This window comes from Ambystoma mexicanum, chromosome 4p (genome assembly GCF_040938575.1).
Source record: "Ambystoma mexicanum isolate Mex_15411 chromosome 4p, UKY_AmexF1_1, whole genome shotgun sequence".
Lineage (NCBI taxonomy): Eukaryota > Metazoa > Chordata > Amphibia > Caudata > Ambystomatidae > Ambystoma > Ambystoma mexicanum.
The window spans coordinates 555,808,860-555,825,886 of record NC_090927.1 but is presented as its reverse complement, the minus strand read 5'-3'; the positions used below and the strand labels follow the sequence as shown (position 1 = coordinate 555,825,886).

At 46.3% G+C, this 17,027-nt stretch overlaps 1 protein-coding gene across 2 annotated transcripts in view; it reads left to right on the top strand.

Moving 5' to 3' along the window:
• CSMD1 (CUB and Sushi multiple domains 1) overlaps positions 1-17,027 on the top strand; it is a 5,442,057-nt gene that overhangs the window by 3,364,813 nt on the left and 2,060,217 nt on the right. For both annotated transcript variants that reach the window (XM_069606098.1, XM_069606099.1), the window contains exon 22: positions 16,401-16,570. In XM_069606098.1, coding sequence (XP_069462199.1) covers positions 16,401-16,570 — 170 coding nt within the window. The remainder of the gene's footprint in view (positions 1-16,400; positions 16,571-17,027) is intronic.

The window sequence follows — 17,027 nt, the reverse complement described above, 5'->3', positions numbered from 1 at the left end:
TAAAGGTGTTCGATAAACTGTGTGAATTTTGAATGTAGTCAAAAAAGGCACCAAGAGGCAAGTTAGTATTTCACCCATTTCACCGTTATTTAAGGAATCACTCAGTGAGTTAGGTGCCTGCGCAGTGCCGTTCAAGTTTTCACTCAATAATCTGCATTATGCCCCGTGACTGTTTTCGTTGAAGGGCAGCATCCTTCCTAAAGGGATGCAGGGCTCAACGGCCTCTCAGGGGTATGATCATGATGTACTCTGAGTGGGTTTTATGTACGTGTCGGTTGATCTCATGTTGTACCTCTAATAGACTGCCTGTGTGTGCCTGCTGGTAGAAGGAAGGTGTGCCCCCAGGCACCCCCACACCGTACCTGGTGGAGCCCCGCCACTCCTCAGAACCCACCATGGATGTCCCTACAATATAATCAAGGAGCACTTGCTCCCTTATAACATGGAGCCTGTTCACTTTCTCTCCTCCAAGACGACACGTGGCATCCAGCAGGATTGGCTGGAGGCCGCTGCTGACAGCGTTGCCATTGGTTGAAGACCGAACTTCCTGCTCTGCCCCCGGTGAGCCACCAGGTGAAACCATCCCGTGTTCAAGGCACGGTAGAAAGGCACACCACACTGCATTTCTGCACTTGTTGGTAGAAGGTGTGCTGCCAGGCACCCCAGACCAGTGGTGGTGGAGCCCCTCCACTCCTCTGAACCCACAATGGATGTCCCTACCATTAACATCAAGGAGCACTTGCTCCCTTCTAAGATGACGACTGCTGTCTTTCTCTTGTCCGTGTTGACCCACATCATCCAGCAGGATTGGCTGGAGGCTGCTGCATCACTGCATTGCCATTGGTTGAAGACCGAACTTCCTGCTCTGCCCCAGGTGAGCCAGAAGGCAAAGCTGGCCTGTGTTTAAGACACAGTAGCAGGGCACACCACACTGCCTGTCTCTGCCTGTCCTTGCGTGGCCACAGATGCTGCATCTTCTTCTACAATGTATCTGCACACTTGGTCCTCCATATTGGATGTAGGCCCCTGCACCATGAGGTGAGGCATTCCACTGTTGCAGTTAACCTACTTTTATGTGGTTACTTGATGTAGCCCCGTGAACCATGAGGTGAGGTATTTGAATGTTGCACTTTACCTATATGTACCTGCATACTTGATGTAGACCCCTGCACCATGAGGTGAGGCTTTCCAAAATGGTGCACCCATTCTAATGTCATTCTTCATTTCCAGCCTTGTGCTGTGTTTGAACCTGTTCACCTTACACTTAATGTACCATTCTCTTTCCTCCCTCCTTTCATGTTGCCTTCCCCCCCTACCTGCACTTCCCCTCCTCGCCCTCTCACCTTCATTTCATGTTACAGCACTTGTGCGATCTGAATGTCTCAAGGCCTAGTAGGAGCGTTGTTGTTTTGTTTTACTTCATCCTTGTTCCTCCCCGCCTTGTCTTGATGCACCTTAAAACACTGTTTGCTGTATAGCCACATTATAAATATCCAATAAATAAAAAATAAAAAAATACATTGGTAATGACAACAATGTTTTGTATTATTAGAGTTCTTAGATGCTGTAGAGAGGCCAGTCATACTGCTGTGGTTCTTCTTCTATTCTGCTGGATTCGTTTTTGTCTTACTCCACCATCGTATGTCTGTTGTGCTACCCATAGAGTTTTTCTGTATGGGCTGTGAGGAACCTAAGTGCCTCTTGTAGCTGTCCTCTGCACCACTGGCTGCTCTCAACAATTTGGAAAGGTGCAACACCAAGGCTGGGACATGGAATTGGGTTTGTGGTCTACACACCTTTAGAGCAGGTTTGTAGTGTGTCCTATACCTGATTTTAAAGATGACATTTAATAACATTCCAAAAGCAAATGTTGCTATTGATGTAGGAGCATGTACACTAGCAGTTTCTCAATATGTCTTTATTTACAGAGTTGACTTCTGGTTGTAAGAACAACATATATCCTTTAGTAGTCTCAATGCCCTAGAAAACTGCCAACAGAGGATGTTTCCTCAACAATATATACTAACGTTGCCCCTTTCAGGCTGCCTGTTCAAGGAAGACCTCCCTGAGGCTTGACAGCACTGCACCCTATTAAAGTGTGCCAAAGTCAATTATGGCAACAATAATCACCTCTAAATCATTCTTCCTCCTAACCTAATCGATTGGAGGATGCCAGGTTTGCCAAGCTAACACTCACCCTCCTAACATAATTGACAACATATTTATACACGTCTTCACCACCTAAACAACACATGCTATGTTAAGTGCCTTTTATACAACGTCGATCACCACTGTAGTGGTCTTACGATACCAATACATTGGGCCTCATTACGAGGTTGGAGGCAGCCATGGAGCTATTAGCTCCATGGCTGCCTCCAAAACCCTTCCGACTCCGCTCTGGTGAATGGAGCAATTACCGGTCCATTCCGGGGTTGGAGGGACCGGTAATTCCCCATTCACCAGGGCCATTCCCCATTCCCATTTGAGCCCCCATAGGGCTCAATGGGAATGGGGAAGGCGCTAATAACGGTACTGCAAATTGCGGTACCGTTATTAGCTCTAGAGTCCCTTTGCGGGTCCCGCCCTTAACTCCTGCAAAAACCAGGCGTTAAGGAAGGACCCGCAAAGGGAACTCGTAGTAGGGAGGTAAGGGAATACCTGCACCGGTGCCCTTACCGGTGCTGGTAATCCCTTACCTCCCACCTCGTAATGAGGCCCATTGTCTGATAAATGAGGTCAGTTTGACCCAGTCAGAGATGCCTAGGCCATAGTCTAGAACAATAGTAAGTAAGGCAAGGTTAAACAAAACAACAGAGACAGGAATAATGATGTGAAGGATCTGCGTGATTTTTCCGTCGCGTAAAAGTCAGCAACGGAAAAGTTTGCATGAGAAATGTGCGTACCAGCAAAGATTTGCACATTTCCCACACGAACACGCATTCAAAACCCCTACATACCCACCCCCCCACCCACACCTACAACATACCCACCACACTCCCCCACCCACACCCTCAACACACCCCCAACATAACCCCCAACCTAAACAAACCCTACTTACTTTTTTTACACGCTGAGTCCCTGCAGCACCATTTCCCTTTCACTTCCGTGATCGGGAACCGGATCCGGGAGCTGCAGGGGTTCCCACCCCAAACCCCGCTCACTATAACACAGAGTATTGTGAGCGGGGTATTGCAGGGGACAACCATGCAGGCCCCTTTTTTTGTCGGGTGTGCTGCGGGGGTGACCCCCGCAACACCCCGCTCACTATGCCACACAGTATAGTGAGTGGGGTTTTGCGGGGGACACCCCCGCATCCCCCGCAGTCTTTTTTTAAATACTTACCTACAATGCTACCACCAAGGTTCGAACTTTTGGTGTTCGAACCTTTGGTGGTAGCATCTTTCAGTATTTTTGTACGGTCTGACCTTTTTATTGGTCCGATCGTACAATTCCAATGTGAAGTGGTACACCTAGACACACGGGGATGAGCACAATGGGGATTGCGAAGAGGTGGTGTCATCTGCATATCTATCAGTATTGTGTGATGTTGGAAAAATTGACATTAATATTGATATTGATATTGTATTTCTATTGCGCTCGTACACAAGTGTTTCAGAGCGCGACAAGGCAAGGGAGGTGAACAGGGGAGAACAAAACAGCGATCTTACTAGGCTCAGTGACATTGAGAACGTGCAAGTGCATGGGAGAGGGGGAGGGAAAAATGCATGGAAGGGGGGAGAAGTGGAAAGTGCGAAGCAGAGGAGAAACAGATAAATAACAATAAATAAATAATAAAGGCAACAAACAGTGGTAGTGCAGCCAGCAATTTTCAAGTGCTAGGTTTAAGGCAGCAATGAACATAATGAAGGAAAATGAAAATGGGATTCTTCACAGAAACAAGCATTTTCCTGCATTGTGGTTGGAAGTTCCCTATTAATACTAACACAATGGAGCAGACACCACCCCAAGACACATAAGTCTATACCAAATGTATCTAAGCACCACACCAATCCACTATAGATGCACCAACTGCACTCGACTGAACCAGATGTTACATCCCTGTTCCAGTCACCACAGGCAATCATGCACAATTCACATTACCAACCAGAAGCTTACATTAACCACTGTTCCAGATAACTTGCAAATGTCCTAAAATTTACACACCACACAGATCCCCACTTTTTCAGATCTGCACACATTAACACTGAAATAAAGCAACCTTACTCTGTCCCTTACACTTTTACATTAGTGTACTATCTCACCTCTTGCACTTTCAGGTGCTGAAGTGCCAAAATACCATAAAAGGGCTATAATTGGGATATACATCATACAGCATAATTACATAGCAAATAGTCTCTTATTCTACAATGGGGTAGAGCTTGTCTACACTACTCTAGTGAATTGCCGCATCGGGGTAGAAAATAATTGTTGGCTCAGCAGCAGCTATCCCACTGGACTAGAATCTCTGTTGCCATGACTGACCAGTGAAACTATCCATCACTTGCAAAAATCAAGTGATAGGAGTCAAGAAAGGCTCAGTGCTACAAGAATGCAAGTCTAGGCAACAGCCTGTGGGTCCTAGCAGAGGAGCACAGGTGACATAATTTTAATCCTACACCGTTAAATCTGACTCATTGTAATGGAGGCTAATTATGAATCCCTTCTAGTTACTCCTAATGTTTTGGGCAATGCCGCAGGGCTTGCAAAGGTGAGGCAGAGTAAATGCTGTTACCATCCGGCAGGCTAGGAGAGGGGCAGCTCCCACCCCCACACCTGCTCCTCTCCCCCACAAGCGCAGAGACACGCAGTCTCTGTCACACAAAGCCGAAGAAGGGTGAGTTGCGAACAAACGCCTCACCTTCCTCCAAACAACCAGGTGCTAAACACATACAGAAAACTAACAGGCACTTAGGGCCCAGGTTCAAACACCTGCCCCCTCCTCAGGGGACCAGACGAAACAGAAGACACCCCAGGGAGAACCGTGTAGAAGCAAGATCCAGGCCGGCACGAACGAGCGTGGAGGAACAACAAACACAGCGCCCAGACCAGGTGCCCATGTCTATTTCAGCTTGACAGCTCTTCAAAGACATGGGTCCCAAGCGAAAATCACGGGAACCTCCAGCACCGTCCCAGAAACCAAAATCACCCCACTTGCTGGCAGCCCTGGAGGCAGCAGAACACTACGGCTGGGCCTGGGTCAGAATAAATATGTACGGATTACCAAAAGAAGGGGTCCCGATACCAACCAGTCATGAGGACGAGACGACACTGGCAAAGAGAAGGAAGTCTGCAGAAGGCATGGGAAAAGGTAACAAAAAACTGTCTAAATTGTACGAGAACATGAGTGAGATGCAGCAACTATTGCTAGAAATTAGGGGCAAACAAACTCTTCCCACAGCCGTGTCCAGGCAGGCAGACCCCACCTTACCACTAGTACCGGACATCACAGTTACCACCCCCCCAGCACCAACAGCGACAGCAGCACCAGTTCCAGCAACACCAATAACACAGGTGTCAACAACACCAACATCAGCCATCGCAATTGTAACTACGCCAATAACCGCAGCTCTTGACACAATGGGGGCTTTAAAAGCATGGTCAGTCCCCAATACGAATACCCCAGGACAGTCAGGAGCAAGCAACAGCAACCCTCTAGACACAGTAATGATTAGTAGTGCCCAATTAGACCAAAAACTTAAATCTTTTCAAACAGAAATATTGCACAGATACAAAAGGTGTTTAGCATGGAACATTGATGTAACAATCAAAGAAGCCATATGAGCAAAAGAGTACATTGAAATCTTTTTGCTGATAGAAGCACAATGCAAAGGAAAGGATGCTTTTAGAGATCCAAAAAAGATAGAAGAGAATGCCATAGCCAGAAATGCCCAGGTACAACAGAATTGGGACAACTGGCTACAGGCTTTCGCCATCTTGGCAACTATTTATGAAGAAAAATTCCCCCACGATGGTAGAAAATGATGGGCATACGTGGACAAAATCAGAGAAGTAAAAATCGCTCAGAAAGGAAAAACCTGGCTAGCATACGATATTAGATTCAGGAGAAGCATGTCAGAGAGGCCACCCATAGAATGGGACGAGGTCCAGAACGACTTATACATGTTAAAAGCAGAGCCTCCTTCAGAAGAAGAGACCGCGCAGATAACCCCCAAAAATAGCAAAAACTCACAGGGCCCCAGCCCCTCCAATAATGAAAACCACAAAAAATGGGAGCAGCCCTTTTGGGAGAACTAGCCATGGGGGGCTAAATCTAATACCCACAGGCAGAACACAAACCATTCTCAGAAAGCTAACACCCTTTGTACAATCTTTGGGAAAAACCAATGCACATGGGGGAAAGAATGCTGGTACAAACAGACATGCACAAACTGTAACGGTGACCACTCAGCAAGTAATTGAACCAGACTACCACCCACAAATACAAGAGAATAGCATCAGATGCATCCCGCATACCCAATGTCTAACCCCGGGCTGCTCACCCATCAATCCAGACAATTTTAGAGAGGCCCTCATGAATTATCCAGACAGAGAAACCAGCGAAACAATCCGACAAGGTTTCACCCAAGGTTTTGTCATCCCGTTCAAGGGCATCGGGTCCCCGAATGTTCCAAACAACCTGAAGTCAGCCAGGGATAACCCACAAATGGGCAAAAGAAAAATTGAGAAGGAATTACTACTAGGCAGGATTGCAGGACCCTGGCACCGCATGCCTCTCAAAGAGTACATAATATCGCCTCTCGGTCTGGTCCCCAAAAAAGAACCTGGGAAAATGGGGCTAATTCATCACCTATCTTACCCCAAAGGCCAATCGCTAAACGACGGCATTCCGTACATGGAATCCGCTGTATCATACACACACTTTCAAGAAGCAGTAAGACTCATGCAGGAATGCGGCACAAATGCCCTGATGGCCAAACTGGACATCGAATCTGATTCCAGATTACTGCCAGTTCATCCAGACTCGCAGCGATGGCTAGGTTTCACTTTTAAAAACACATTTCATGTAGACAGGTGACTCCCCATGGGATGCACAGTATCTTGCGCATTATTTGAACAATTCAGTTCCTTTTTTCAATGGACTTTTCAAAGACATAGACCGGGTCCAGGATAGTACACTACCTCGATGATTTCATGGTAATGGGGCCAGCAAACTCTGAAGAATGCGGCAGAGCCCTGGCGACATTAGAACAAATGGCCACACAATGGGGCATCCCCCTGGCAGCCGAAAAAACGACCTTAACAGCCACCAACATAATCTTTCTAGGCATTGAAATAGACTCCGCAAAGGCCCTATGCAAAATTCCAGAAACAAAAATAGCAGAACTCCTGGAGAAAATACGAAGCTTAATAACAAAAGACAAAGGCACACTGAAAGAAATCCAGTCGCTAGCGGGAAGCCTCAACTTTGCAGCCCGAATTATCCCTCAGGGGAGGGTATTCTTCAGAAGTCTGTAACTAAAGATCAAATCTTACACCAAACCCCACCTACACATCTGGCTAGGCTCAGAGGTGAAACAAGATCTGGACATTTGGGGAAATTCCCTTAAAGATTTTGCCGGGACAACACTTGGGCGTACGCCATTGAACACATCGACAAAAAGGGTCCTTTTCACTGATGCAGCCGGTCACATACAGAGACCCGCCTGAATTTCTCATAATACAATTGGGAGGCAACGACCTGGTGAACTCAGGAAGGAGAAACATATTTAAGGAAATCTGCTCCGCCTTGGCGGGCATTTCCCACAACTGGAGGGAAACAGAAATATATTTTTCAGCCATTCTTCCCAGAAAGAAATGGCGGGGGGCCCACTGTTACAAATCCGTAGACATTGCTAGAAGAAAACTCAACAGGGGAATAGAGAAATTCTGTGCAGCAAGAGGGCTGGGTTTCATAAAACACCTGGCCATTACCCTGGGTAATCCAGATCTTTTTCACAAAGACGGCACCCACTTATCAATCCAAGGCATGGAACATTTCTTTCGGGAAATTTCGGCAACTCTCGCAATTAGAGGCTGTTATTAGGAGATACTTTCGGGGGATCAGGGCCAGCCGGTAACCTGTCCGTGTGTGGCGGCACGGGCCAGAGGGGGTAACCTCAGGACCCTGTGCCCAAAAGTATGATATTATTATGATATGTGATTATTTGTTTATCTGCATAACCATATCGGTACAATAAAATCCTACTGCCTTTTATTGCCAACACTTTACAAAATGTTGTGAGACCAATCATTTCGGGTGAGGGTTGGGGTTCGGCTTACAACGATGCATGCATATGGGTTCATCAGTTAGGGCAATGCCGCAGGGCCGCCCAAGTCAAGGCAGAGTAAATGAAGTTACCATCCGGCAGGCTAGGAGAGGGGCAGCTCCCGCCCCCACGCCTGCTCCTTCCCCCACATGCGCAGAGACACGCAGTATCTGTCACACAAAGCCGAAGAAGGGTGAGGTGCGAACAAACACCTCACCCTTCCTCCAAACAACAAGGTGCTAAGCACATACGGAAAACCAACAGGCACGCAGGGCCCAGGTTGAAAGACCTGCCCCCTCCTCAGGGGACTAGACATGTCAGCTACAGCACAGCCCCCACCACTATACACATCAAAGACCCAGGGCTTCCTTGGGTCTGATAAATAAGAGCAGCATGCTCTAAGAGACACAATCAGTTTGTGGACCCTGAACAGGGACCCAAACTGACAGGATATTTGCTGTTCACTCAGCGTCTTCAACACTTTGCTTCTTTACCACCGAACCCGCCCACCCTACAAATAAGGGAGAAGAACAAAGGAAAGAAGTACAGGGCACTGTACGGTGTCCACAACGAGTCGTGGGACATGAGAAGGTGGCACGGGCCAGAGGGGGTAACCTCAGGACCCAGTGCCCAAAAGTATGATATTATTATGATGTGTGATTATTTGTTTATCTGCATAACAATATCTGTACAATAAAATCCTACGGCCTTTTATTGACAACACTTTACAAAATGTTGTGAGACCAATCATTTCGGGTGAGGGTCAGGGTTCGGCTTACAACGATGCATGCATATGGGTTCATCAGTTACTAATGTGTGTAGATATGACACAGTGAAACTACATTATTTGTCCAGGATTACAGACTTTGGTCAAGTAGGGAAGGCAATAGTTTAGCATTCTCTGTCATTTAGGAACTTAACCACATACATTCAGGACTCTAGTTAGTACACATAATTAGGTTTTGGATTGTGATGTCTCCACTAATACTCTTATCTTGGGCTTTTCCCTATATATATAACATATTCCAAAGTGCCTCCTCTAAACCAATAGAAAGCAGATTATCACACAGGAACTAGGTACTTTTGACCTGCACCCCTCAACACCACAGGCATCTACCTCTCCCACTGTCCCACTAATGACCCCCACACCTCCTTGTTCTCTTTTTTCTCACAGAGGCATAAGAAGCAAAGCAACCAATGGTGGCAGAAAGGCACTATACATGCCACTTACCTTTGGATTACAGAGAATGCTTGCAAAGTGCAATAATCACATACAATTGCTTATAGACCTATGTTAAGCCAAATGAGAATGATTCTCGCTTTTTCTGACTCCTGAGTGCAAGACTAAGGGGGTCATGTTCATTCTGATGCGAATCAAAAAAAGTGGCAGTAAAGGTGTTACTGATATTCTTTTTTCTGATCCGCCTTATTTTTGCTACAAGTGTATGTCAAATTTGGGGAGCAGGGCGGACATAACATGTGACCATCCACCCTACAAATAAAGGTGTGTAAATGCAAGCATGGATGTTCATGCAGGCCTTGATGTTATGGTTTCCTATGGAATATGCCTGAAATAACTACTTGGAAAAAGAAGATGGACTCCATAGGAAGCCTTTGTAAATTCTGCCTCATGGAGTAATTGGAATGCATCATTTTCAGTTTTGCAATTAACGAAGAGGAAATCTGAAGAGTAAAGGCCATCTCCCGTCTGTTTTAGTCTTCACTTTTCCACCATGTAGTGGAATCTAGTACAATGCATAATAAATATGGAAAAACAAATTACAATTTCAAGAGTGCAAAATGTTGCAATTGTGAACAGTTTCCTCTGTTTTGTACCACTATAAATTCAGCACTTAGACAAATATTGTAACTGCTTAACTGCTTAGCACAAATATACAGATTGAGGTTAATCTTACAGCGAATAAGCAATGAATATTATTGGATCTCTCAAGTTTCCCATGGTCTTGACCGAGAAGGCCATCCAGTCCTATTTATTTTCCTTTGGATTCTGGGAGTTTTTTCTTCCCCATTTGAAATTTAGGAAAACTGCAAGCCCCAGAATTCCAAACTAAAACAGAACTGAATGGCGTTCTCATGTGTGACCACAGACAACTTGAAAGCTTGAAACACTTTTTTGAGTGTAAAAATATCAGCGGTCATGGCTATACACTACGTTGTACAAAAGGCGATGTTTGTTTTCACACACTGGCCCTCATTACGACCCTGGCGGATTTTTTCCGCCATCGGCAGACTTTTCCGCCATGCCGTAAAGTCCGTTTACGCCATGGCGGATGGTGGACTTACCGCCCCATTCCGAGGTCGGCGGGGCGGTAAGTCCCCATTGACCCATTTACCCTTCCCCATTCCCATTTCGGCCCCATAGGGTATAATGGGAGTGGGGAAGGAGTTAATTACGCCACCGTAAATTACGGTGGCGTAATTAACACCAAGGTCCCATAGCGCCATGGATTTTTACGCCCGCAAAAAGCGGGCGGAAAAATGACCATGGCGCTCTGGGAACTCGGGATTGGCGGTAAGGGGTCGGCGCAGCTAACGCTAGCGTAAACCCCTTACCGCCAGGGTCCTAATGAGGGCCACTGGCCCTCATTACGACCCTGGCGGAATCCGCGGTGCTAAATGCACCGCGGAGCATGGCGGAAAGCCGCCGATAGCGCCATGGGGGTTGGCGGATTTACCACCCCATGCCGACCTTGGCGGAGCGGTAAATCCCCAATCCCCATTTTACCCTTCCCCATTCTCATTCTTGCCCCATAGGGTATAATGGGAGTGGGGAAGGAGTTAATTACGCCGCCATAAAGTACGGCGGCGTAATTAACAACGAGGTCCCTTAGCGCCATGGTTTTCTCCGCCCGGTAAAACCAGGCGGAGAAAACCTCCATGGCGCTAAGGGAACTCGTAGTACGGCGGACGGGTCCGCCGCGATTAGCGCTGGCGGAAACCCACTCCGCCAGGGTCCTAATGAGGGCCACTGTGTCTTAAATGCAGCCTCTGAAACGGAAATGCCCCATAACTGTTTCCCTCATCTAACAAAAGTGAAAAATCCACAATTACGGGGTTGCTGGGTTGGGCGGGCAGAGGTGGGCAGGGGAGAAGGGGCAGGAGGATGCCTGTTGGAATGGCTCAACAGTGGGGAGGTGGTTTTTACGTGCTTGGGACCAGCGGGGGTGGGGGAGCATAGCAGTGCCAATCCTGGGGGCATATTTGTTGCTGCTATGCCTGCACCGCCACCTGGAGCCCTCGTGCCACCTTGGAGTTCTTTTTTTCTCTTGCTGCCCCGGATCTTGACCCTGTTGACCTCGCTGCTGTGCTGTCGCCATACATAAGAGGAGCCTGATTTGAGGAATGTTCCTGATCTCTGTGCAGGGGACAGAGGTGCAGCAAGGTTAGGAGGGACGGGTCGGGGATGGGTTGGGGTGCAGCGAGGGGATAGTCAGGGTGTGGTGTTGTTAGGTGAGGGCTGGAGGGATTGACCTGGTGCTGTGTGTTTGTTTAGTGTGCAATTTAAGAGGCATTTTTCCATACAGTGCATAGTGCAGGGAAAGCATTTTTAAAAATGAAAAAAAGCTTTGCCTTTCATTTTGCCTGCGAGAAACTTTGCTAATGGGGACAATTTCATTGTTGTTGGTTAGCTGGCAGTGAGCATTGGTAGTGGTGTGGGGTTTATTGTGGTGGGCATTTTTGGGTCCGTGCAGAACTGGCATTAAAGACAGGGAGTAATGTTGGGCTTGTTTGGGGTAAGTCTACATGGGAACACGGTTAGGATTTACAGTTGCAGCAGCAGAATTAGGGTGTCTGGGCAATGAAGAACAGGGCTCAGGAGACTGTTTTTATTGACCAATCAGGCAGAAAGATCTGTAATTAGCCAAAGTAGCGAAGGGGCGACTGGTGTACATCTCCAGGGGAAGGAAGGATTGCAGGGTCAGTGATTGGGCTTGCAGGGACAGAGAAGGCAAACAAAGGTCTCCCTAGTTACGGGTTTATTAAACAAATATTCTATACAAAGGTTTAGTGTGAGATGGACACAAATATGTTAGCAACCATCATCTCTGTGCTGCTGGGAAAAGAACTGGGTGCAGTGCTAGGAGTTTACCCGGGTAACAGGGGACATGACAGGCCGGAGGGCCTTTGGGGGGGCAGCCCTGTGGCACCCCTGCCGCGTGGCCATGTGAAAGAATTTTGCCCCCAAGGAGGCTTTCCCTCCAGCAAAAAAGAGGAGGGGGTAGAATGGCTACAGCCCCTGTAACAAGAACAGTAGTGGTATCTGCTCACATTCATTGGGATTGCAGCAAGGAGTGCTGGGAATAGAATAGTGGAACGTGTTGGGGGCCAGATGATTTAAGAAAAGCAGTGCCCTGGTGTTAGGGGCAAGTAATCCAGCAATGAGTGCAGGGGGCCTTGGAAACATATTGGTGACAGGAACCCATGGAAACGTGGGGGTTTCAGGGACACCTCGTGGCCACGGGGGCCCAGGACATGCTAGCTCCTGTAGGATGAATAACGGGATGGGGTGGGGCTTTGGTTGGGGCTCCCCATACTCAGGTGCACAAAGGGTGGGGATAGGGGCCGCCAAGAGGAAATTGGAGACTGGCAGGAGCGCCCAAACCACAGGGCTGGGGGGGAACCTGCCAAGGTTGTCCCACTGCCACAAAGGCAGCAACAGAGGGTGGATAGTGATCAGGGCGAGATGGTCATGGGGGTGGTTAACATAGCCCCATTGGTGACATCTGGGGCGGGTGTCCCTGCGGGATCAACAATGAGCATGAATGGGGGTACAGGTGAGCATTCACAGGTATCAGGGAGTGTGGTAAATATTGCAGGACGGGTGCAAGAGCAAAAGATACAATAACAGGTGCCGGGCCCACGCTGTTGGGGGTGGGCAGGCAGGGCAAGCCTCAGCCCTGACCCAGAAACATTTCTTGGGTTTATTGACATGGCACGTGAATATGGAAACTAAAGAGAAAATATGGAAGTAGAAAGACTTTGACATATTCGCACTCTTGGACTACAGAAGGGTAGAGGAGTGCAAGGAGTCAAAGAGTGATGGGAAGGAACATATATTTTTGTGGAGAGGCCATTGGCCAATTGGGAGACCGTTTTTTTTCTATATACACAGCCGTACTGTTGGAAAAAGTCCGGAGTTCAGTCAGAAGTTGTGGTCATACAAACACCGAATGTTGACAATATATCATGAATGTATATTTGGCGCATGGTTGGTGTACAACAAGACATGTAGGAGTGCAAAGGCAGGCATTGATGTGCTAGAATGGGCATCCAAGGCAGGGGATTTATGAGCAAGCTGCACGGCAGCACGCCCAACCAGCATTAGGGGTTCTCTGCAGTGCGACCGGCGCAGCCCTTTCGGAACAATGGGGGAAGCAGGGACAAAAAGGGGGCTTGCTGGGCATGCAACAAATCCTCTTGTGCTAAATCCTAATATTTGCTCATCTATTCCTCTTCCAGCCTTTCAAATGGAAATGCCCCATCACTGTTTCCCTCATCTAATAGTTAAATAGTTAAATGTAAGAAAAGGCTGTGCTGATAAGAGATGCTTGTTAACTAGGTAATTGACAGGCCTTTATTCAGGTGCTGCTGTTGTGTCCTGCATATCCAAATGAAAGAAGGTGGGGAGGTTGGAAGGCCTGAGGTGAAAGGTGCTGTGCGAGGACGCTGCTGACTAAACTAAAAGGGTTCCCGAATTAAAGATGCAACACATGTTGCATGTATTTGTATTGTATTTGTATTTCTTTCTTTGTATAGCGCGCCTGGCCCAAAGGCATCTGGGAGCTTATCGTGAATTAAAGACAATAATTAAATAGTACATGATATGACATAATACAGAGGTAAGGTACAGAGAACAGAATATGATCAATACAGGTATATGATATATGGGTGAAGAACATATATACAGTCATAGTTACCACTCAGGGTACATACATGTGCAGTAAATACAGGTTCTATGTACAAGATTACAATCCAGGAGACGGCTAAAACCGAGGCTCCAGAGAGGTGCACCTGGCGAGCCACTAGCCCTCTGGACTGTGCAAGCATGCACCTTTGATTTGCCCCACCTCTGGCTGCGGGCCTTGCCGCTTGGGTTCGTCCCTCCCGTGATGTCTCCTTCGTCATCACTGTCGTGCCTCCTTCGTTTGTGAGCTGAAAGTTCGGGCTAGCTGAATGGTGGCTTTTAGTTTCCCGGCTCCATTCCGTGAATCAAACTGTTGCCACTTTGGATATTTCAAATTGACCCATTTGCCAACTCTTCCTTTCCACTCCTCGCCCTCATATTTCCCTTCAACATTACTTCTATAAGATGACAGTAAAAGTACTTATTATGATGTGTGCTTTTAAAAATGCCTACGTCTGTTGAGAAATATATTAGCTAAAAGAGTACAATGTTTGGACAGTTTTTAGTCACTTACCAGCCCCCCATCCTTAAGCAAACACACACCTGCCATAATTTCCTCTAACGCCAACCAAAAAAAAAAAAACAACACACAGTGGCTGGCACTCAAGTGCAATTTGGGTTTTCATCAACAAGCGGATAAGAGCCTGTTATTGAAAACATTTTGGAATGGGTGCACTTTGAAGTACCTTTTCACAAATGCCTGTTTAGAATTATGTTCAGATAAAGAGTACAATGGTAGCATTATTCCCCCATCTTGTTATGGAATGCTATTCAGTGGAAGGCATGTGCAGGCCTCAGACTCACAAAGGAAGAAGAAACAAGTGTCAGCAAGTAATACGGTTGCTATTGACAGCACACCTTTTCTAATTCGCCATGAGTTATTTAGTACAAACCAATGGCTTCGTGTGACTTCAAATGTTTGCACCCAAGAGGCAAGGAGCGAGAGAGGGGAGTTTCATACAACGCGTTGCTACAGGGTTGTAGGCGTCATGGCTGTAGGCTTGGTCAAGAGCAAAACTACTTGCTTGATTGAAACAGAAGATGCCCGCACCAGTACAGCATAATACGCAATTCATTAAATTGAGCATTGGCAAAGCCAATAGAATACACATAGTACAAACTTTGTACGCAGATGTGAATTCAAGTCTTTTTACAATGTATATTACTAATCATATGATGCGTATTCAAATGTTAACTTGCTGACATTTGTTTTTACATTAATTACCGGGTAATACCCACGTATTTACTGCCTTAAATAATTCATCACCATAAATGTAAAATTCAATAAACCACAAACGCCAAAACTATTGGCTTTTGCCAATGCTTTTTTTAGAAGGACATCCTTTTTTCCAATCCACTACCAGGCGAAATAGGCATTCCTCTATTGTATTGCCTTATCCATATAAACCTTCTATTCTATCTCGGTTCAGGTCAGAAGAAAAACACTCGTAGTAGATGGTCCTATGCATTGAGTGTACCTCCAACCCCGGTCAGAATATTGAAGGGCCTGAAAACTATGGAAATGGTGACCTAGAAATAATGATGGCTCAGAATCCATATTACACCCACTACAGCGCACATGAAGTTAGAGTGATTCATGTGCCGTACAGTGTGCATGCTACACACATACAATCAGCATTGTCACATAGTTCAACAATTGACAGAAGTGTCATGTAGTCTAATTTGGTGTCAGTTTCACTTAATGTCTTGCCCAGTGCTAATGGGAGGATCTGTGGCAACATTACACCCTAGCAACTGTCAAAGGTACACTTTCGATAACCTGAGATTACGCTTTCTGGAGGACGCAAACATCGGATGAGTACATGGCTAGTGTTCTTATTGCATCAGTGTCCAACAATCTACAAGCTCCTCTTTTCTTGTATTCAGTTATTTGGGAGAGGTACAACAAAAAGGGTATGTATAGTAATGAGTGCTTTCCATGTTTTCCTTTCTATATGTTAAGTGTATTCTAAAGCGCATCAGTATTTTATAGAACGTGGATTATGATAATATTCTAATTATTTTAATTGTAAATGTATGCTACCCAGTCATTCATTGTTATTGAAAATAATTCGTTTTTTTAATTTTTTGTAACTTTCAGTACAAATAATTGTCTGCTATTTTGTACTTCCTACTCTTGTGTGTTAGCGGTAATCACCCACAGCGCTTCTTAGATCAATGACTTGAAATGCCCTTATGTCTTACAGCTGAATGCGGTGACACTGTGACAGGAAATGAGGGGACACTGTTGTCACCAAACTATCCATCAAACTATGAAAATAACCATGAATGCATCTACATCATTGAGGCAGAGGCAGGGAAGGGCATTCTACTCAGAGCCAGGAATTTCCATCTGCATGAAGGAGATATCCTTAAGGTAACATTTTAATGTTTCTTTATCTTGGAGGCATTTGTATTATTATCTTTTCATTGATGAGGGTTGTCTTTTCGGCAGACTGCCATTAGCGGCATTTGAGTACCCTTTCTCGGGATTGCTCTCTGCCGCCAGCAGAGAGTGAAACATGTTGGCAGCTCAGGAATGGAAATTCAAAAGAATTGCTCTGAATTACTACCGGCATCTATCATAGTTGAGATAAAAACACTACATTACCAGAAGGCTGCTGTGTGTTTTATGCAATACCTGGAGCCAGAAACCGCAATTTGCAGTGTCACAACCTCCACAGTGCACAGTGGCAGTACAAAAGGTGGCATGTAATCCAGAATAGCACCTTTTCAGCACTACAACCAATCAAAACAATGGCTGAAAGACATGGAACACAAATGTGTCTATTAGGCGTGTCACGGTATTGTTTTTATGGCGGTATGATAACCTT